We start from the raw sequence: 20,742 nt of genomic DNA on the forward strand, positions 1-20,742 counted from the left end.
TCAGTCGAACTGTTCATGACAACCCTCGAACGTGGCATGAACAACTACCTATGGCTTTGTGGGCCTACTGAACCGCACTAAGAAGCTCAATTGGAACTTCACCTTATTCCCTTGTTTACGGTGCTGATGCTATTCTCCCAGCCGAGATCAAAATCCCTGCTGCAAGGATTGCAACAGCCAGTGGAGTGCAATGGGACGAAGCCGAAGTGTCTAACTCAAAGATTGCTGAATTGGACATGCTCGAGTCAAGGAGGGCCAAGGTGGAAAAATATGTGGAAGCTTACGAACAAAGGATTTCCATGGCATACAACAAAATGGTAAGACCTCAAACATTCCAAGTAGGAGATTTGGTTCTAAAAACATCAAAGCATATTCAACAAGACATGTCCGCTTTCAAGTTCTCTCCAAAATAGGAAGGGTCGTATGTAATCATCAAGGCAGTATCCAGTAATATTTTACAAAATTTTGGCTGTTAATGGAGGAGTGGAAGGAAACATAATCAATGGCAAGTGGCTCAAATCATATTATGCCTGAATGATCAGTAAACAACTATTTTAATTTCAAAATGTAATCTTCATTCCTTCAAAGAGTATGCAATATGCTCATTCGTTCAAAATCCAAAATAGATTTCATTAATCTAACAGAAAAAAGTTACTTCATCAATCATCCTACTTTATCAATAAAAAAAAAAAAAAAAAAAACCTTAAACGCTCACTCAGAGCAAACCATCCAACATCAAATAATTTTTACTGAAAGCCATTTCAATCCTCTTTTGAAAGTTTCCGGTCTTCACTTTCAAGTCCTGGATAGCCTTCTCAACCCTTACTGACTCCAGTGCGAGCAGTTTCTCCTCTTCCATGATAGCAGTTGAAGCAGAAATCATATTAGCAGCAAAAACCGCTCTATCAATCTTGATGACATCAAGCCGACGACGGAGCCAACCTACATTGAATCTCAAAGTCTCGCAACTCGAGATCATGTGATCTCATCGATGAAGCTCTTTGTTCTTGACATCATGTAAGTTCTTCTTGTTCATTTCATCAAAAATCAGCAACAGTCCAGCCACAATACTTAGAAGAGTTGGCAGAAAATTCCTCCACACTACGGTAGTAGCAATATGTCCGTACTTTCTCCAGATCCTGGTGTAAAGAGATGCGTAACACTTGGGCACGATGAAGCCACCAACGAGTTGATTCTCCGAGCAAGAATTTTCCATGGGGACGTCAAATGGGAGTCCAGTTGTTGGGTACTTACCAATAAAAGCTCTGAGATCAGCATCTGCAGAGGCCGAGTCATTGCCAGTATGGTCATCATCAACTGCAGTAGCAGGTTTTTTACTTCTTCTTTTCTCAACACCAACAACGTGAATGTCAACCTGCAACAACATCTAGGTTCAATGAAGGTTTGGAGAATCCCTCAAATAAACCTCTGATTGAAAACAAGCTTACAGATGTTCCGGCGTCTGCACGAGTGGATTTGAAGCAGGCAGGTGCTTTCACAGTCCGTTTGGGTCTTAAGTTATAAGGAGTGGAGGAGAATCGGTCATCATGATTCATCTGCAACAAACATTCATATTCATAGTCAGTTATTGAGTACACAGTGGAAAGAAAGAAAAAGAATATTTCATACCAGATTGGGAGTTTCGCTTCTTCGTTTCGACAGAGATAAGCTTCTGGAAGATAGATTAGCCAGTTAAAAAGGGATGAAAACGAAAATAATATGTTGACCGAATAGATTTACCGAACTTTGTCCATTACCAATCCAGATGTCAGAGAGTTTGGATCACTTCCTTTCATTTCTCTATCGGGACGTTTTACCGGTGAAATGGTCGGTAAGTCTAGCAGCTCTCGGGGAAAAAAGCAGCGCACTATTGTGTTAATGCTCCCCCTTGGAGGAAAAATGCAGTCCGTGGATGTAATGTTTTCTTAGATCCAGATTTAAAAGCTGGCAGTCTTACATTCCTCTTTTGCTTCACATGGACCATTCTTGGCCATTGGATCCTCAAATGCAAGTTTTTCTCTGGCATGGTTCTCTTATCCTTTTCCCTCAGGAAAGCAATTGTTTTTATCTAGAAGCAGAAAATAGATAAAGAAAGAATATAATTCCAAATTTTGACTTTTCGCGTGGAATCTTCTCAGTCGGTTCTTCTGCTTCTCTTAGTCCATTCAATTGATGATGATGTCTTCTGAACTCTACTCCATCTACATTCAAAAACAACACGACTCTAGTGTTGATAACACTGATACTCAGCTTCAGAAATGGATAAGAAAAATAAATTGGTTTTCGCCATTAATGGTGAGAGATTTCAGATATCCAATATCTATGATCATTCTACCACTCTACTTGAATTCATACGAACCCAGACTCGTTTCACTGGAACTAAGCTTAGCTGTGGAGAAGGTCAGTAGTATAACCCAACTTCAATTTCATTGATTTTATTATTATGTGCCTACTTCTGATTCTGTAAATTGATGAGGGTATTGCTTTAGTTAATTTCATTACATAGATGATATTGAATCTGGTTTTGGAGAAATCTCAGCTGTTTCGAGTGTTCAAATTGATGATTGTTTATATATTCCATAATTTGTTGTTTTCTTATGTGAAAATGATATGGCGTCCTTGATCAAACACTGGTACCAGGTGCCATAACTTATGGGCCAAGGGAGGTAGACAGTTTTTATGAGAAAATAAAATGTATCCCTGTCTCACTAATTGTCTGATTTACTGCTTAATACAAAGATTTTTATTCATACTACGATTCTATTTGCTACAATACAGAACGAAGTCATGTAGAACAATATCTTATCTTTAAAAGCTCATTTTCTGCAAATACACACATCTTAATTCTAATATATTGCTGAGTGTCCACATGCTGTCAACAAGCAAAAATCCTGAATGTGGTGTATCTTTTTGATGTGCTTGATTTTGAAGCTTAGTTTCTCTGGGGTTTCCTATTCATTTAGTCCAAATGATACAACTTTTCAGTTTCTTAACAAAATGGGATAGTGAGCCTCTATATAATCCCATTCGTTTCCATTGCAGGTGGTTGCGGAGCTTGCGTTGTTCTTTTGTCCAAGTATGATCCTGTGCATGAAAAGGTTGAGGATTTTACAGTGAGTTCATGCTTGACACTTCTTTCCAGTATAAATGGGTGTTCAATTACGACGACTGAAGGCCTTGGAAACATTAAAGATGGGTTCCACACCATCCACAAAAGAATTTCTGGTTTCCATGCTTCTCAATGTGGGTTTTGTACTCCAGGCATGTGTATGTCTCTCTTCTCTGCTCTTGTTAACGCTGAAAAAACACAAGCGCCAAATCTGCGTCCTGGATTTTCCAAGCTCACAAAGTCAGAAGCTGAGAAGGCTATTTCAGGTAACCTTTGTCGGTGCACAGGTTATCGCCCAATAGCTGATGCCTGCAAAAGTTTTGCAGTTGATGTCGACATGGAAGATCTAGGTTTGAATTCCTTTTGGAAGAAGGGAGATAGCGAAAGTGAAAAGATTGGTAATTTACCCTCATATAACCCTAGCAATGAGATTTGCACCTTTCCTGAGTTCTTAAAGACTGAAACTAAATCCAAAATCCTCTGGGATTCAAAGGGGCAATGCTGGCACAATCCTTTTAGTATTGAGGAACTTGAGCATTTAATTGAATCCATAGAATCTGAAAATGGCACTAGTGTTAAGCTAGTTGTTGGTAATACAAGTACAGGCTATTACAAGGAGGTTGATTACTGCAACAACTACATCAACCTTAAATATATTCCAGAACTCTCAATGATCTTAAATGATGACGCTGGGGTTGAAATTGGAGCAGCTGTGACGATCTCTGATGCTATCCAAGCTTTGGAGGAGGGAGCAAAAAAAGGGCCTAACTCAGCAGGCAATCTTGTATTCAGCAAAATTTCCGACCATATGAAGAAGGTCGCATCAGAGTTTGTCCGAAATTCTGCGAGTTTGGGAGGAAATTTGGTCATGGCACAAAGGAATCAGTTTCCCTCGGATATTGCAACTATACTTCTTGCAGCAGGTTCATCTCTCATCGTACTTAGTGGCTCCAAAAGAGCAAAAGTTACATTAGAGGAGTTCTTAAGTAGTCCACCTTGTAATTCAAAGACTGTAATATTAAGTATCAGAATTCCACTTTGGGCCTCAATGAACATTTCTTCTTGTCAGAGTGAATCCGGATTGATGTTTCAGACATACCGAGCTACACCACGACCCCTTGGGAATGCCTTGTCATACCTTAATGCTGCTTTCTTGGCCGAGGTTTCACTCTCTAAAATATCTGGTTGTAGTGTACTAGAAAAACTTCAGTTGGCTTTTGGTGCTTATGGGACAAAGCATGCAATAAGAGCAAGAAAGGTTGAGGAATCTCTAATTGGTAGATCCCTTAGTAAAGATGTACTGCTTGACGCCATAAATATTCTTAGAGCCACAATAATACCTGAAGAGGGAACTTCAAGTCCTGCTTACCGGTCAAGTTTGGCTGTCAGTTTCCTCTTTGACTTTGTTCACCCTCTTATTAGAGTTGGTACTGCAATTCCGAACGATGGATTGACCAGATATATTAATTCTTCAGGGTTTACTGCTTCCAAATGTAACGGTAGTTTTGATCAGTGTTCACATGACAAAAAGGAGGGTTTGCTCTCTTCTGGGAGGCAAGTCATAGAAGTCAGTAGGGAGTTTCATCCAGTCGGTCAGCCTACTAAAAAAGTTGGAGTCGAGAATCAAGCTTCTGGTTCGTTATATATCAACTTAAAGATATTATTGAAAATATTGTCTGCATTCCCTTCTCTTTTTAGTTAGTGTAGTGTTGAACGGATTGGCTAATTTTGCTTTTACATTTGTCACTAAATCCTTTGAACCTTTTATCTCTTATCCATTTCAAAACTTTTCTTTTGGATGTTGATTTTTAACTTGATTATTGTTTTAGAACTCATGATTCAAAGATAATATGGAACTAAGTTTTTGTTTAGTGGTTCCCATGAAATTTGACTCCGATATTAAATATGTAGGTGAAGCTGTATACGTGGATGATATTCCTTCTCCCAAGGATTGCCTTCATGGAGCAATGATATGTAGCAAAAAGCCCTTGGCACAGATTAAGAATGTAGAGCTTAAGTCACTGCCTTCACCAGATGGAGTTGTTAAGGTTATTTCTCTTGAAGACATCTCTAAAGGAGGTGAAAATGTAGGAAGTAAGACAGTGTTTGATACTGAACCCCTATTTGCTGATGGTCTTGCTGAATTTGCGGGCCAGATGCTTGGCTTTGTGGTATGTCACGTTCTCTTATTAGAATACTGTTGAGATTATTAGTCCCACATTGTATGGGTAATCTAAGATCCTGCGGTTTATAATCCTTAGGGCCAGTCCACTCATTGCCAATTGGTTTTGAGTTGGATGCCCATATTCTAACAAATACAAACAGAACTCTTTGAACATTACTATTTTTTTTCTTCTCTTTTCTTAGTTATTTATATGGTTGATGTAGGTTGCAGATACGCAGAAACATGCAGATATGGCGGCAGATGGCGCAGTGGTTGAGTACGACACTGAAAATCTTGAACCGCCCATTTTATCAGTAGAAGATGCTGTTGCTAGGTCCAGCTTCTTTGAGGTACCACCTTTCCTTTACCCAAAGCAGGTAGGAGATTTTTCGAAAGGAATGAGCGATGCAGATCACAGAATTATCTCCGCAGAGGTGATTCTCAAAAATTTTACCTTTCAAAATGCTATTTCAGGTTGAACTTAGAATGTTTCTTGAGTGTGACCATGTAATGCTATCTCGACTGATGTACAACTGTTCAATATTATTTCAGATCAAACTTGGATCTCAGTACTTCTTCTATATGGAGACACAAACTGCCCTTGCAGTTCCAGATGAAGATAACTGCATGGTTGTTTACAGCTCCAGTCAGTGCCCAGAGTACACACAGATTGTAATTGCTAAATGCCTAGGTCTTCCAGAGAATAACGTCCGTGTGATAACGAGAAGAGTTGGAGGCGGGTTTGGTGGGAAGGCCCTGAAATCGATGCCTGTAAGTACCCTTTTGTTTGTTCCCGTCCGTTTAAGCTAGTCTTTCCAAATTTGGAAAGTCATCCAGTTACATCCTGATTTGGTAGCTGTATAAGTAGTTCCTACCAAATGGTGTGTGGTCATTCAACCTAAAGAGGCAGTTTGTTGAACTGGCTAATATCCTTCTATTACTTTTGTTGGGGAGATTTGCTCCTTTACTGCAGAATCAACTGTCCGACAATGAACCAAAAGATATTATGATCTTACTTGAAATAATAAGTTGCATTGTATATTTGGTCGTGCGAAGTATGCATATTTTTAAATTGGCCTTCTTTCCTTCTCTAAAGTTGTTTGTCTAGACTCGAGAATTTCATCGTTGTTGGAAGTCATATTCTTTCACATTTTGCATTCAAACCAGTAAAACCAAGCTCACAATCAAAGAACTTGTGTGTAGGTTGCAGCAGCATGTGCAGTTGCTGCTCACAAACTACGCCGTCCTGTCCGAGCTTACCTCAATCGCAAGATTGATATGCTAATGGCAGGAGGAAGACACCCAATGAAAATCAATTACAGTGTGGGCTTCAAGTCTGATGGAAAGATCACTGCTCTACATCTTGATATACTAATCAATGCGGGAGCATTTCAAGATATAAGCCCAATCATGCCAAATAATATGGTGGGTTCACTGAAGAAGTATGACTGGGGAGCTTTATCTTTTGATATAAAGATTTGTAAGACAAATCTTTCTAGTAAGACAGCCATGAGAGCACCAGGAGAGGTGCAGGGATCCTTTATTTGTGAGGCTGTGGTTGAGCATGTAGCGTCATTTCTTTCATTGGAAGTAGATGCTGTCAGAAAAAGAAATATACATACATACGAGAGCCTCAAGTTATTTTATCAGGAGAGTGCGGGTGAACCTCTAGAGTATACTATGCCCTTGATTTTAGATAGATTAGCTGTATCTTCCAGGTTCCACCAAAGGGTAGAAGAAATAAGACAGTTTAACACCTCTAACAAGTGGATAAAAAGAGGAATCTCCCGAGTACCCATATTTCAGGAGGTGATGCTGAGACCAACCCCAGGTAAAGTAAGCATTCTCAATGACGGATCGGTGGTGGTTGAAGTTGGAGGTATTGAGTTAGGTCAAGGACTTTGGACAAAGGTGAAGCAGATGGCGGCGTTTGCTCTGAGTCCCGTAGAGTGTGATGGAAGTAAGGATCTCTTGGAGCGGGTTCGGGTCATTCAGACTGATACCTTGAGCTTGGTACAAGGAGGATTTACTGCTGGGAGCACTACCTCAGAGTCAAGTTGTGAAGCAGTTCGCCTTTGCTGTCATGCGTTGGTTGAAAGACTGATCATACTCAAGGAAAGGTTACTAGAGAAGATAGGGCCAGTTTCATGGGATACTTTAATAGTCCAGGTACCTATCACCTATCTGTAAATTCCAGATAAAACTGTATATCTATTTTCTCACCCCAACACGTCTGTCTTCCAGGCACATCTCCAATCTGTCAACTTATGTGCAAGTACTTACTATGTTCCCGATTTCAGTTCAATGCGTTATCTGAACTATGGTGCCGCAGTGAGTGAGGTGAGTTGATGACGTCAGCAATATATATGTTTATACTTGCTACTTATATTTCGATATAATCAATGCTTGTTGTCATATATTAAACGTACAGGTGGAGATTGATCTTCTCACAGGAGCAACCAGTATCTTGCAAACAGATATCGTCTATGATTGTGGCCAGAGCTTAAACCCTGCTGTTGATCTGGGACAGGTTTGCTCAACTGCAACATATTAATTTCTCTTCCGACTTCGTTGGAGTTTTTCTTCTTTCTTTGTTTGCTTAAATTGTTTTTGCTTTTTAGGTTGAGGGCGCTTTTGTTCAAGGAGTGGGTTTTTTTATGTTGGAGGAGTACCTGACGAACTCTGAAGGATTGGTGGTGTCTGATGGAACATGGAACTACAAGATCCCAACTATTGACACTATCCCCAGACAGTTCAATGTCGAGATACTGAACAGTGGACATCATAAGAAACGTGTTCTGTCCTCTAAAGGTTCCATATTCAACTCAAACCTTTTAAGTTTTTGATAAAACATACAACCAATCGGTCAGAGGCAAGAATGTCAGTCAAAATGATGAGGTTTGCCTGTCTTAGGTGGCATTCTCTTTGTGGTGGCCTGTTTACAAAATTGAATTTCAATATAAACCAATCATCTTAAAGAACAAAAAAATTTGTCTTTTCTGTCATCTGCAAATTTTTCTGTACTTTTAAAAATCGGCTCATTTATGGTTTATGCATGATCAAGGACAACCCATTTATCATTAGTGACAACATTAGTTAGGCTTGAAACTATCTTAAGGTAGGATGTTACTGTTTGATGTTTGTGCATCCATTAGCTATGGGCTTGGTTGAGCTAAACTTACTGTTCTCGTGTTTTTCCAGCTTCTGGCGAGCCACCTTTACTTATGGCTGCTTCAGTTCACTGTGCAACGAGAGACGCCATTAAAGAAGCAAGAAAACAGGTTCTCTCTTGGAGTGGGTCAGAACCAGGACCAGAAGCATCATCATATTCAACATTCCAACTGGAAGTCCCAGCAACCATGCCTGTAGTGAAGGAGCTATGTGGACTTGATAATGTCGAGAAGTACTTAAAAAGCTTGGTAGCTTCACATTGAAGGAATTATCTCCGAATTAGCATGTATTTGTATGTTAGTATTTAACCATTGCTTGTTTACACGTCCGGTGTAAATCATCCATCAGTTTTGTCTAGTTGTAGTTTCTGCTTTAAAACAGAGGGTCTATTCATTGTCTAAAAATAAAAACTGGAGTAAGGTGTTAAAGAATAAGAATCACACCATTTATTTATTTTTACACTTCTTTTTTTGACAAGATGTTCTTACTAGATTGACAATGTCAATGCTCGTCGTCATCGTAGGTTGGTTCTGTAGACCAGAAAATGCAAAATGGAAGAGTAAAATTGTTCAGAATCCATTCCTGAACTTACGAAGTTGTCAAATAGGTCGCAAGTCTCGTGACATTACATGATTTTCACAAGATTTGCATCATCGCACAAAAGACCTGCACTGGATCAGCTGCAACACCACATAAATGGCCAATTTACTTAACTAAGAAATTTTGAAGTACCCAGTCTGGCTCATCCTAGAAACTCGGATAGATTAAAATCGGATTAGGCAATACCTGCTCATTCCATAAGTCCGACTTATCCTCACCATGAAACCATGATGGTGGTAACGTTGCAAACTAGGATTCTAAAAGCTAAAACGGTTAAGGAATAACTTCGAAATTTAATGCAAAAATTAAAATAGGAAGTATGCCATCGGATATACACAGTCCTAATTTTGAATTCTATGGATAAGTACCGCCAATTATAGAAGAAAATCGGTATTTACTAAGATTTACCGCCAAATTTGGGAAGACATTAATGTAATAATTGATAGTATCTCTCAAAAAATGGAATGGCATTAGTTTTGTAATTATCTTTTTATATCATTTCATTTTTGTTTAATCTCCCTCTCTATAAATACCTCAGGTTTACGATCATGTAAGCATATCAATCCTAAAACTTCATCAGTAAGTAAGTTTTAATTTTCTTTTTTAGTGATTTCATTGTAATTTTTTTATTTCATTTTTATGAATTCTTCAGTTTTATATTTCTGTTGTGGTTCACCAATTTCAGTTCTACTACAATAAACTTCGTTTCAGTTTGATTGTTGAGAAAATTTTGATTTTTCCTTTAGTTTAACCAAAAAGTCTCACACAAAAGTGGGAATCTCTTATTCATTCAAGATTGCGTGTGCAACTTCTATGTTTCATGACTTTCATCATGCCAGGAAGAAAATTGGAAATATCATCCACATTTTCTTGGTTGGCCTACCTAAGACCCTATTTCTGTTAGGCATTTCTTCTTCTGCTCTTTCGTTTCTCTAGTGCAACATTTTACCTTCTTTGTTTGTCTCATAATCATCTGGATTCTTGTGTCACCATCCAGCCTTGACTGTTACAAGATTTTTCACCTTCTTAATAACTTGTTTACTGCAGAATTGAAGACGGAATTCGTCAAAGTTAGCGTACGGTTCGGATAATATGTCGAGAATTTCCCTCAGTTTTGTGGGGATCTTGTTCCTATCATGCTGTGTAAGCATGGCTATAGCTGAAGAACAATATGTGAAATATAAAGATCCTACGCAACCAATAGGTGCTCGGATTAAGAACCTAATGAGTCAGATGACTCTTGCAGAGAAGATTGGGCAGATGATACAGATTGATCGGATAAACGTGACAGCTGATACTATGAAGAATAATTTTATCGGTAAATTACAATTTACATCTCTTAGAATCTCGCTATTTGTTAACAAAATTTATAACTCCGAAATACTCCAGTTGTTTTTAAGGGAAACGATGAACTAATGAAAAGTAAATACATGTTGAAATAGGGAGTTTACTGAGTGCTGGTGGTAGTGTTCCTGAGATAAACGCTTCGGCTGAGGCATGGGTCAATATGATAAATGAGTTCCAGAGAGGAGCTCTTTCTTCGCGTCTCGGGATACCTATGATCTATGGAATTGATGCTGTTCATGGGCATAACAATGTCTACAAAGCCACAATATTCCCTCACAATGTCGGGCTTGGAGTCACCAGGTAGATACAGATATATACTCATTGCTGATAGCTTCGTATTTATTATAACTTAGTATGTTATGATGAAAAAGAGAGTATGTTTTTGGTAAAAACTTTCATCCTATTAGGGATCCTGATCTAGTGAAGAGAATCGGAGCTGCTACTGCTCTAGAAGTTCGAGCTACTGGCGTTCGGTATGCTTTTGCTCCATGTATAGCGGTAAGGACAATTCTGTGGTACACAATTCTTTGGGTTTAATTCAGTTCTCAATCCATTAATCATTTGTTTCTTTGAGATAAACAGGTTTGCAGAGATCCAAGATGGGGCCGGTGTTATGAGAGCTATAGCGAAGACTACAAAATTGTACGAAGCATGACGGAGCTCGTTTCAGGACTACAGGGTGAAATTCCAGCTGATGCTAGGAAAGCTGTTCCTTATCTCGGTGGAAAGTACGTAATCTATGTTCATTTTCATTCCTTTATCTCATTTATACATTGTTGTGTTCCATAGATATGAGAAGTTTTGTGCTTAGATTCCCTTATTGTTTTAGCCTTTAAGATTACATTAGAACCCAGGTTTAGTTAAAAGTAATAGTATGGTGTTGATCCTGTGCAGGACTAAGGTTGCTGCATGTGCAAAACACTTTGTGGGTGATGGTGGAACTATCAATGGGATCAACGAGAACAACACAATTGTTAGCTGGCATGAATTACTCGAAATTCACATGCCTGCTTATGTTGACGCCATTAGGAAAGGCGTTTCAACCGTGATGGTTTCTTATTCGAGCATCAATGGAGAGATGATGCACGCAAACCGTGGTTTGGTCACTGACTTCCTCAAGGGAACCCTGCGTTTTCGGGTAAACCAATCTTGACTGCTATTATATCAGTAATCCTAATTTTTACCTTGTCATTTGATTATGACACTACTTACTGTTATGGTACTACAGGGTTTTGTCATCTCAGATTGGCAGGGAATTGACCGCCTTACATATCCACGCCATATAAATTACACTTATTCAGTTGAAGTCGGAATTAATGCTGGCATTGATATGGTCAGTAACACATCCATTTGCCGTCTCTTTTCCAACGTGTAGACGCATCTGTTTTAGTTAAACCATCTAATTTTCGAGGTTGATACGTTCTTGCAGGTCATGGTTCCCTATGACCACAATGAGTTTAGCACTATACTAACCAACCTGGTCAATAAGAATGTCGTTCCAATGAGCCGTATCGACGATGCAGTGAAGAGGATCTTGCGTGTCAAGTTCACTATGGGTCTTTTTGAAAACCCATATGCTGATCTCAGCCTAGCTGACAAGATTGGGTGCAAGGTTAGTTGACTAAAATTGCAGGGACAATTTTGTGTAAGTTTACCGTTGGTTTGGCCAACAAGCCCCTACTGTGGACTGTGGAATGACCAAACTTCACCAAAATTGGTGCAAGGAAGTGTAACTAACTATTGCAATTTGTGTAACAGGAGCACAGGGAGTTGGCTAGGGAAGCTGTTAGGAAATCACTTGTACTATTGAAGAATGGAAATTCCTCAGATAACGCAATCCTGCCTCTACCGAAAAAGGTGCCTAAGATACTTGTTGCAGGAACCCATGCCAATAACTTGGGATATCAATGTGGTGGGTGGACACTTACATGGCAAGGAGTTTCCGGCAATAACTATACTGAGGGTGAGCTAGCCTGCTGTTTTCCACTTATATTCTGTCATCTACATTTGCTTAAAATTACTCTGCAATAAAGTTAAAGAATTTCTTAGTCCTCATTGACAAATTTCAATGGTCGTATGAACAGGAACTACAATCCTCAATGCCATCAAAGCCACTGTAGACCCAAGCACAGAAGTTACCTACAATGAGAATCCTAATGCTGATTTCCTCAAGTCCAACGACTTCTCCTACGCCATTGTTGTAGTTGGTGAATACCCTTATGTGGAAACTTTCGGTGACAGTCAAAACCTCACCATTCCTGAACCAGGACCCAGCACAATCACTAACGTATGCGGCGCTGTTAAATGTGTCGTTGTCGTCATATCCGGACGTCCTGTTGTCATCGAACCATATGTATCATCGATAAATGCACTAGTGGCTGCTTGGCTCCCTGGAAGTGAAGGACAAGGTGTAGCTGATGTTCTTTTTGGTGATTATGGGTTCACTGGCAAGCTAGCAAGAACCTGGTTCAAGACTGTTGATCAACTTCCAATGAATGTAGGGGACTCCCATTATGACCCGCTTTTCCCATTCGGGTTTGGGCTGGAGACCAAACCTGTATCTACAAATTAGAAACTTCGCTCCAGATTTTTTTTCTTCTTAAAACCCAAAATTCCAAAGAACAGAAGCTTGTATTTTAGCTCTAGTCACACAGAGAGGGAGAAAGAGAGGACACATTTGTAAGATTTTAATGTTCTAAGCTAAGGTATGAAAAATAAGCAACTTTGTGTTCATTTCTTTATATTTTAGGTTTTGATTTGTGTCTGGTGATACTAAATTTTAATTTCGTACTTGGTTATTTTATGATTATGGTTTTTTTTCAGCATTTTAGGTTAGTTTTTTTGATCGAGAACAATGATCTGAATCTCAATATAGTGAAACTCTCTAATTTTCTTAACACCTTCTCGATTTCCTGATATCACAAACATTGTTGAGAGAAACCTTGATCAATAGGCCATTAAACTCCCAAAGCTTTTGTAGAAATCTTGATTGTAACCCATAATGCTGTGATTACTGCAAGTAGCGAGTAAAGCTCCTTAAACCCCTGCTGCATTTGGTTCTAAAGACATGTTGTTTAGCAAATCGCTAGATAGAATAAAATTGCAGATTAGGCAATATATCCAGAATATACATAGATTATTATCATTCTAAGGAAAATCGGTAGACCTAAATTGACCTCTCCAGAATGATTATACTCTATACAGATAATATACATAATTTTTTTTGAGTTATTTGATTGGATTTCTTACTTGTTCGTTGGCTAAAAGAGATTAAGCTCATGGTCACTGTAACAACAATTCCCCGACAATATAAAATTTCAACATACTCCAAAGAAATCGTCCGCATTGTCTAGGGTTCCACAGTTTGCCTACATCTCTATAGTGGCAGCAATTATTCTCAGGACCTGTTATTTCCATGTCCTAAGAAAGACCCAATAGGTAAGTTTTGGTATCAATTGAGCATGATCTCCTTGATGAAGTTGATGTCAAATCCTTGATTAGTGATTTCGCGGCAGAAATCATTGAGACAGGTAACCCAGCAAGTTCCCAAGTTTCTCTACCGTTAGAGATTGGTGGATTACCTATCTCAGAGATTATATAAATAAGAAATAAACATGTCTTTAACACCTGCGTTACAACTGTGATCGTTATTATTCACGTGATATCTAAAGTTTGAAGAATGTCATATTTTCAACAATTTAAAAGAAATGAACAATCTTACCCTTGGATACCTGTAAAATGTACTTATTAGGTGCAAACAACAAACATTTATGGGCTAGACTCTATCAAAATCTAGACTCACCTCACTTGTGTATTTTCAGTATTAATCCTTTTGTTAAATGAGGCTTTACACATCTAGTTGTCTAGTGTCTTCTTTTAGCTAACCAGGATATAAACAAACATGCTCACATGTTCAAGCCCCTATCAATTTTAGTTGTAGCTCCGAACTTCAGTATTTTGCAACTCCCATGCAACGTTTTGACTGCAAACTTGGATTGGCATTCACTTTATTATGCTGGTGAACTTCATTGCTAGTTGCTATTAAGAGTGTTTTTAAGATTATAATAAAACTCATATCTACCCAGCAGAATGTCGAGAAAAGGAATTATTTTGTTCTCTCTTATTTACTGTTGTTTACAGCGTGGATGATTTTTCCATTTCTGATATCTGGTGTATAAATTGTTTTTGAAACTTTGGAAGCCAGCAAAGATGTACGGAAGAACTGCATCGCAGCTGGTGAAGGAACTTGCCAGCAATGAGGCTAATCAACTCTCTTCTTTCAATGTAAGTCTGCCCAACTCTGGTTTTCTTACCTGTTCATAAAGCACAACCCGTTCAGCAGTTCATTTCTTTTTTGTTGTTGAATTATTTCAACAGCTCATATTTATGTCTCTATGTAGGATTTTTAGTTTGCTATTTCTCTATAGTAATTTAACATCAAAATGAATAACAAGGATGAGTGATTGCTCTTTTTAGTAAATCCATTCAGGACGGACGGTTGTAGCTGAGACATATTCACTTAAGTAGTCAAGTTCATTCATACCTGTTCTTAACGCACGACTTATTCAACCGTTCATTTTTTTTCTTTGAATTAGTTCAAATAGCTCATTGTTTGGTCTATATGTAGATTTTCAGTTTGCTATTTCTCTAGAGTAATCCAATATCAAAATGAACAACGAGGATGAGTGGTTGCTTTCTTTAGTAAATCCATTCAGGACGGATGGTTGTAGTTGAGATATATTGACCTAAGTAGTCAAAGTTTATTCTTTTCATTCATCTTCGCATTAAAATCATTAATAGAGCACTGCATTTTGCGTGAGAATCTATCAGTAGATTCAGTTAAATTTTATATTAGCAAATTTCTAGAGTTAGAGGTTTCTTTAAATTTTGATCTTCACTTCGTGTAAACATGTGTTGTTTGAAGTTTTGATAGAAGATATTAATCATTTTAGAACCATTGTTTAGCCATGGACTCCTGAGTCATTCACCCTAGAAGAATTTTTTAATTTAAAAACAAAAAATCAGTTTACTTTTGTTTGAGAAATTGGATTATCTGAGGTGTACGGACATCTTCGATGTACCCATACAAGTCGTGTCAATAAATTTGAATCATTTCCTTCATTTGAAAGATGCGACTATTTTATTACTATGTCATTTATAGGTTCAGCTCCTTCGAGTAGCCAATGCAGTTTCATTCACCTTACTTAACTCCTTTCCTGTTCCCCATGTTTAAACATATCAATTGTTACATTTTGTTATAAAAATGTCATTTCCTTATATTCATACTCAATCCAATTGTTATGATTTACACATCGAAAGAAATTGTGGATCCTGAAATTGATCTTTTCACATGTTAAGGTGCATTGAACTTTTTGTTGGATAACTAGTGTCCTTGTTATCGTGTAGAATGATTTGGTTGATCAAGTAATTAAAGAGTGCGATAACCACCACTTAGAGCTTCAGAACTTGATGAGGTAATCCTTCTTGGTATTTGTGATTCTTGGAAATTTCTTGGCAGTTGCCATTCAACTGAATAATCAAATAAAATTTTGGAAGGTTGTATGTTGTTTGCCTCACTCAGTAACTTTTTAAAGGCTGAAACTTGCACATCAAAGGAGTGTAAATGCAATGCCCGTTAGAATCTATTCTTGGAAATTTCTTGGCAGTTGCCATTCAACTGAATAATCAAATAAAGTTTTGGAAGGTTGTATGTTGTTTCCCTCACTCGGTAACTTTTTAAAGGCTGAAACTTGCACATCAAAGGAGTGTAAACGCAATGCCCGTTATAATCTCGCCGCTATAGCGTTGAATGCAATAGTGCTTATTCATAAGCCTACCCTGTCCAGGCAGGAGGAATATAAGTCAACAATGTCCTTGATTGTTCCATTGGGGATAACTTTCTGTGATTAGATAGAGTAATTTTAATTGGTGGAATATGCAGAATGACCTGTGAGAATGACTAACAGATAACCTGATATTAGTTGATAATATAGTCTATTCAGTTGCTGTTTTTGGTGTCATTTTATCTTGGCACCTTTACATAATCTTGAGGTGGTGGTTATAGACAAGTAGGCGCTGCTTATACTTAAGACACCAACAGGTAGATTGTTAAACACCTGGGTTCTAAGGTTTACTGAAACCTGTTCCAAACACCCTGTTGCTATCCCTAAGCATAACTTTGCAGGGATTGTTCTGAATGAATTAGTAACCTTAATCTTGCAATACCTCCCTTTGGTGGGCTATATAAGAACTGTCGTTATCTATATGATTCAAATCAAAGTAGGTATTTTCAGGAAAGTACTCGTCCTATTTGCAGAAGTGCTAAAATTTAACTTATAAAAGGTAGCTGCTTATCGCATATCAAGGGATTATTAGCGAAGTTTATCTGCTCAATTATTAGCTATATTAATGGCCAGGCTTTACATTCAATTGATTCATTGAAAAAAAAATTCTTTATTTTCTTTAATTATGTTCTCCTTGTTCGTGTGCAATGGTTATCAGGAAAATTCAGGATGAAGGTTTAGACGTACAGACAACTAGAAATGCTGACCACTTTGGTGCTGTTATCCACCACCTCTCTTTATCTCGGAACAAGCGTTCTCTTATGGCTTATATGTAATTCTTCTTAAGCTAATGATGTATATTCATTTGATGTATCCACCTTTTCTTAGTGTATGGTGCTTGGTTAACCTTTTGCGTGCCTATGGAACTTCCCTATGAAACAGGTATAATCGTGCGCAAATTATTCAGGATTTGAGATGGAAGGTAGGGCATACACTTCCTCAAGAAGTTAAAGAAAAGCTTAACCACCGTGAGGTAGAGTATTTCAAAAATCATTCTGATGCTTTGGAGAAATACATCTCAAAGCTAGACCTTGATTTGACTGTGGTAAGTTAGTAACTCACTCACTCTGTCTCCTTGTTTCTCCGTCAAGCCTCCTTCATTCCCCTACTTAACTGCAGATGAATTACATTCTGTTGTTTTGCAGGATATGGTTCCTCCGAAGGATCCTTACTTAAAAGTCAGGGTCCTCGAAGATATCGGTCATGTGCCTCTGGGAGATCAGTCATCGAATCTTGCACGGCACTCGATACACTTTCTTAAGCGAACGGATGCTGAACGGTTCATCTCACTGGTGAGTGGGATTACCAATTCAACTAAACTCTTGATAACCATCACCAGTATGTGTGCTTTACATTGAACTACAGACCTGTGTGGCGGTGTCATCTCTATTATATTTTTTTTTTCATGAATCAGGGCTTGATGGAGGAACTCTCTGGCTAGATGTAATTTTCTAGTCACGCGCATACAGAGTGCCATACGGAGTGGACGTAAGAGATGACTGTTGATGTAATGAAGCTCAACAAACAGCCCCCATTTTGGAACTACCAGTCCATTTTGTTGCCAGATCTGGAAAGATATGTTAGTTGAAGTTGAGGGACGCGTTATATGTTTAGTTAATCAATTAAGAATGAATCTAGTGTTGTACTTGTATGTGACAGATGAAAATAGTTTTCATCATGGAGTACCCATGGAAACATAACAATGACAATAATTTTTGGCCAGGGACCGTTGAGCTTTTAGCCTTTCACGCATCCTGATGTTGATGTAAAAAAATTAAAAGCTACAAATGCTAAACAGGAGCAGACTATAGATTGTTATAGCGTTATTAAAACAGTATTAATGTTGCAACATTTTTCTCTGCCAGGAAAAATAAATAGCATAGTGACAATCTCTCTTTGGTAAATGTCCCTCCAGAAGAGCGGTGAAGCCAAAGTTTTTGCCATGAGTTTAAAATTTGTATACATTCTGTAATGTCCCTTCTTGAGGTTTCTTTGTCACACTGTCACTTGATATTTCCACTACCCAATTTTATATTCATGGATCACATTCACATGGTTGAAGCAAGGTAGAATTTGACACAAGGTCCTGCAACGTGAAAAAATAGTACGAGGAAGGGGCATTACCACAAAAAAAGAAGAGTTAATAATTAGCTTAATTAGCTATCTAACCGTCTCATGATCCAGCTTATATTCAAACCTTAATCACATGCACTTTGTATAAAATCCTCCGCTCATCACTATGGAATTAACAACATTCATCTCTTTGTCTATTTTGTCTCTCCATACAACTTGGGTTGCTGCTTTGAGTTTCAGAGAGAGAGAGAGATGAAGAAAGACATCGAGAGTAGTCACAAGGACTACTACGAACCACCTCCAGCTCCATTGTATGATCCTTCAGAACTCAAGAAGTGGTCATTTTATAGAGCTATAATCGCTGAGTTTATCTCCACTCTTCTGTTTTTATATGTTACTATATTGACGGTGATTGGGTACAAGAATCAGACTACAGGCGGAGGTGATAAATGTGGTGGTGTTGGTATTCTTGGTATTGCTTGGGCATTTGGTGGCATGATCTTTGTCCTGGTTTATTGCACTGCTGGGATTTCCGGTGTGTATATGTACATTTTTATTTATTTCTTTAGTCAGAATTTGAAAATGACCGCATATTAGGATGTTATTCACGTATCAATATTTTGTGCATGAGGACACATTAACCCGGCAGTGACATTCGGACTTTTCCTGGCAAGGAAAGTATCATTAGTTAGGGCAGTGTCATACATGGTGGCTCAATGTGTGGGTGCAATCTCTGGTGCAGCGTTAGTGAAGGGGTTTCAAAAGGCACAGTACAATAGATTCGGCGGTGGAGCCAACGTACTAGCTGATGGGTACAGTAAAGGCACAGGATTAGCTGCTGAGATTGTTGGTACTTTTGTTCTTGTTTACACTGTGTTATCTGCCACTGATAATAAAAGGAGAGCTAGAGACTCCCATATCCCGGTATATGCACCCTTTCACTAGATTATACTAACAGTTTTTTTTTTTTTGATCGGTTGATTATACTAACAGTTTTAATTTTCCCATTTGCCTCATAAAATATGGTGGTATTTATGCTGAATTTCCAAAAGCTAATAATCTCTGCCTGCATTGATACAAATAGGTGTTGGCACCATTACCGATTGGATTTGCTGTTTTTTTGGTTCATCTTGCAACCATCCCAATTACTGGCACTGGTATTAACCCAGCTAGAAGTTTTGGCCCTGCTGTGATGTACAACAGAGAGAAGGTTTGGGATGACCAGGTATAGCAGTTGATTTTATTTACTCCTACATGTTACAAACAGGGTTTAAATCCCGGTTCTTTTTATAGCATCTTTACATCTATGTGGTGTGTGACTTTGTCTGATCATCTCCAAGAGCTCTCTGTACTCTGTTATAGATATAGCATGTTTTATAAAGTAGTGAGCATTTTGGATAGAGTTCATATGGAATTATTAATTTTTCCTTTCCAAAAAATTCTTTTTCAAAAACATGAAAAGACTTGCAACTAAACAAGATTCACATTGAAGCACATGCTAAGCCAGTGATACAATCAATAGTGGAGAATTCTCTCTCGATCCAGTGGGAGAATAGAAACATTCTTAAAGAGATCAAACGTCTAAGTTTGGGTTTTAATTATTGCAAGTTTTCGTTTGTGAGTAGAGACGATAATCAAGTGACTGACGCTGTAGCTAAATCTGTTAGAGATACAACATGAACACTAGTTTCCCTCAATAACTTTCCAGCTGATATCCGTAGTCTCTTAGCAAGAGACCAAAAACAGTTCCCCTCCTTAAGCAATAAAATTTTCTAAAACGGTCCACTCACATAGAATCCCCAATTTTTTTTTTTTTTAGTGAGCCGGTTTTGTGTGGTTTGGAACCACGGTCCGTAAGAACGACATACAATGATTCTTAGATAACACAGTCGTGAGCTTGTCGTAGAATGCCACTATATTAAAAGACTTTTGCAGGTGTTCATGCGTATATAAATTGTTTATTCCTTACTTGGAACTTCGTTTTGCAGTGGATCTTCTGGGTAGGACCATTTATTGGAGCTGCTATTGCAGCATTTTATCATCAGTTTATTTTGCGTGCTGCGGCTGTTAGGGCTCTTGGGTCTTTCAGGTCCATCCACCACACCTGACTGTGGTTCTATTTGTTCATGAACCGGTGAATAATAACGAGATCCAAGAGCAAAACTTCATAATTTTGTTGATTGGGTGTACTTTTTTGCCGGTGATTTCTTGGTGGATTATACCTAATAAGAATCACGTTGTATTTATTAGCATTTTCTTCTGCTTGATTTTCTTCTTGTGTGTGTTGATTTTATATGTATTGCGTAACAGTGACGCATCACATATAATTTCTTTTTCTTTTCTGTATCATCGTCATTTGCGTTGATTACGTGATTAAGCAATTTTAGTACTCCATTTCGTTTCTTCAAAATTTCCTAAGGGCCAACAATGATAAC

At 38.2% G+C, this 20,742-nt stretch overlaps 4 protein-coding genes across 5 annotated transcripts; all 4 read left to right on the plus strand.

Moving 5' to 3' along the window:
• The first annotated feature begins 2,147 nt into the window (after positions 1 to 2,147).
• On the plus strand, positions 2,148 to 8,918 carry LOC113308987 (indole-3-acetaldehyde oxidase-like). Its single transcript, XM_026557420.1, has 10 exons — positions 2,148 to 2,400; positions 3,043 to 4,743; positions 5,021 to 5,280; positions 5,498 to 5,707; positions 5,826 to 6,044; positions 6,477 to 7,442; positions 7,518 to 7,613; positions 7,705 to 7,803; positions 7,895 to 8,084; positions 8,475 to 8,918. Exons 1-10 carry the CDS (start codon positions 2,259 to 2,261, stop codon positions 8,705 to 8,707), a joined length of 4,116 nt encoding a protein of 1,371 aa, XP_026413205.1. The 5' UTR covers positions 2,148 to 2,258; the 3' UTR covers positions 8,708 to 8,918.
• A 322-nt stretch (positions 8,919 to 9,240) lies between these two features.
• Positions 9,241 to 13,026, plus strand: LOC113313701 (beta-glucosidase BoGH3B-like). The gene is made up of 10 exons (XM_026562498.1): positions 9,241 to 9,627; positions 10,092 to 10,362; positions 10,487 to 10,691; positions 10,799 to 10,889; positions 10,974 to 11,119; positions 11,286 to 11,529; positions 11,620 to 11,724; positions 11,821 to 12,003; positions 12,150 to 12,354; positions 12,476 to 13,026. The coding sequence occupies exons 2-10, from the start codon at positions 10,137 to 10,139 to the stop codon at positions 12,961 to 12,963; spliced, it is 1,893 nt and encodes a 630-aa protein (XP_026418283.1). The 5' UTR covers positions 9,241 to 9,627; positions 10,092 to 10,136; the 3' UTR covers positions 12,964 to 13,026.
• On the plus strand, positions 13,005 to 18,091 carry LOC113313702 (probable DNA replication complex GINS protein PSF1). 2 transcript variants are annotated; one of them, XM_026562499.1, is made up of 7 exons: positions 13,005 to 13,096; positions 14,592 to 14,675; positions 15,798 to 15,865; positions 16,893 to 17,006; positions 17,117 to 17,279; positions 17,380 to 17,526; positions 17,649 to 18,091. In XM_026562499.1, exons 2-7 carry the CDS (start codon positions 14,601 to 14,603, stop codon positions 17,673 to 17,675), a joined length of 594 nt encoding a protein of 197 aa, XP_026418284.1. In that variant the 5' UTR covers positions 13,005 to 13,096; positions 14,592 to 14,600; the 3' UTR covers positions 17,676 to 18,091. The 2 variants fall into 2 exon arrangements, with proteins under 2 accessions (XP_026418284.1, XP_026418285.1); XM_026562500.1 differs by having other exon boundaries at positions 13,016 to 13,096; positions 14,596 to 14,675.
• Positions 18,092 to 18,604: 513 nt separating this feature from the next.
• LOC113312826 (probable aquaporin PIP2-4) lies at positions 18,605 to 20,415 on the plus strand. Its single transcript, XM_026561563.1, has 4 exons — positions 18,605 to 18,842; positions 19,050 to 19,231; positions 19,392 to 19,532; positions 20,296 to 20,415. Exons 1-4 carry the CDS (start codon positions 18,803 to 18,805, stop codon positions 20,413 to 20,415), a joined length of 483 nt encoding a protein of 160 aa, XP_026417348.1. The 5' UTR covers positions 18,605 to 18,802.
• Positions 20,416 to 20,742: the final 327 nt, after the last annotated feature.

This window comes from Papaver somniferum, chromosome 9, assembly GCF_003573695.1.
Source record: "Papaver somniferum cultivar HN1 chromosome 9, ASM357369v1, whole genome shotgun sequence".
Classification (NCBI taxonomy): domain Eukaryota; kingdom Viridiplantae; phylum Streptophyta; class Magnoliopsida; order Ranunculales; family Papaveraceae; genus Papaver; species Papaver somniferum.

Coding starts and splice junctions, on each gene's coding strand:
- LOC113308987 (XM_026557420.1), top strand. CDS start 2,259: ATGGATAAGAAAAATAAATTGGTTTTCGCCATTAATGGTGAGAGATTT. Junction 4,744..5,020: donor AGTCGAGAATCAAGCTTCTG/GTTCGTTATATA, acceptor TTAAATATGTAG/GTGAAGCTGTATACGTGGAT. Junction 7,614..7,704: donor ATGGTGCCGCAGTGAGTGAG/GTGAGTTGATGA, acceptor TTAAACGTACAG/GTGGAGATTGATCTTCTCAC.
- LOC113313701 (XM_026562498.1), top strand. CDS start 10,137: ATGTCGAGAATTTCCCTCAGTTTTGTGGGGATCTTGTTCCTATCATGC. Junction 10,692..10,798: donor GTCGGGCTTGGAGTCACCAG/GTAGATACAGAT, acceptor TCATCCTATTAG/GGATCCTGATCTAGTGAAGA. Junction 11,120..11,285: donor GTTCCTTATCTCGGTGGAAA/GTACGTAATCTA, acceptor GATCCTGTGCAG/GACTAAGGTTGCTGCATGTG.
- LOC113313702 (XM_026562499.1), top strand. CDS start 14,601: ATGTACGGAAGAACTGCATCGCAGCTGGTGAAGGAACTTGCCAGCAAT. Junction 15,866..16,892: donor GAGCTTCAGAACTTGATGAG/GTAATCCTTCTT, acceptor AATGGTTATCAG/GAAAATTCAGGATGAAGGTT. Junction 17,280..17,379: donor TAGACCTTGATTTGACTGTG/GTAAGTTAGTAA, acceptor GTTGTTTTGCAG/GATATGGTTCCTCCGAAGGA.
- LOC113312826 (XM_026561563.1), top strand. CDS start 18,803: ATGATCTTTGTCCTGGTTTATTGCACTGCTGGGATTTCCG. Junction 18,843..19,049: donor TTGCACTGCTGGGATTTCCG/GTGTGTATATGT, acceptor TCTCTGGTGCAG/CGTTAGTGAAGGGGTTTCAA. Junction 19,232..19,391: donor CTAGAGACTCCCATATCCCG/GTATATGCACCC, acceptor TGATACAAATAG/GTGTTGGCACCATTACCGAT.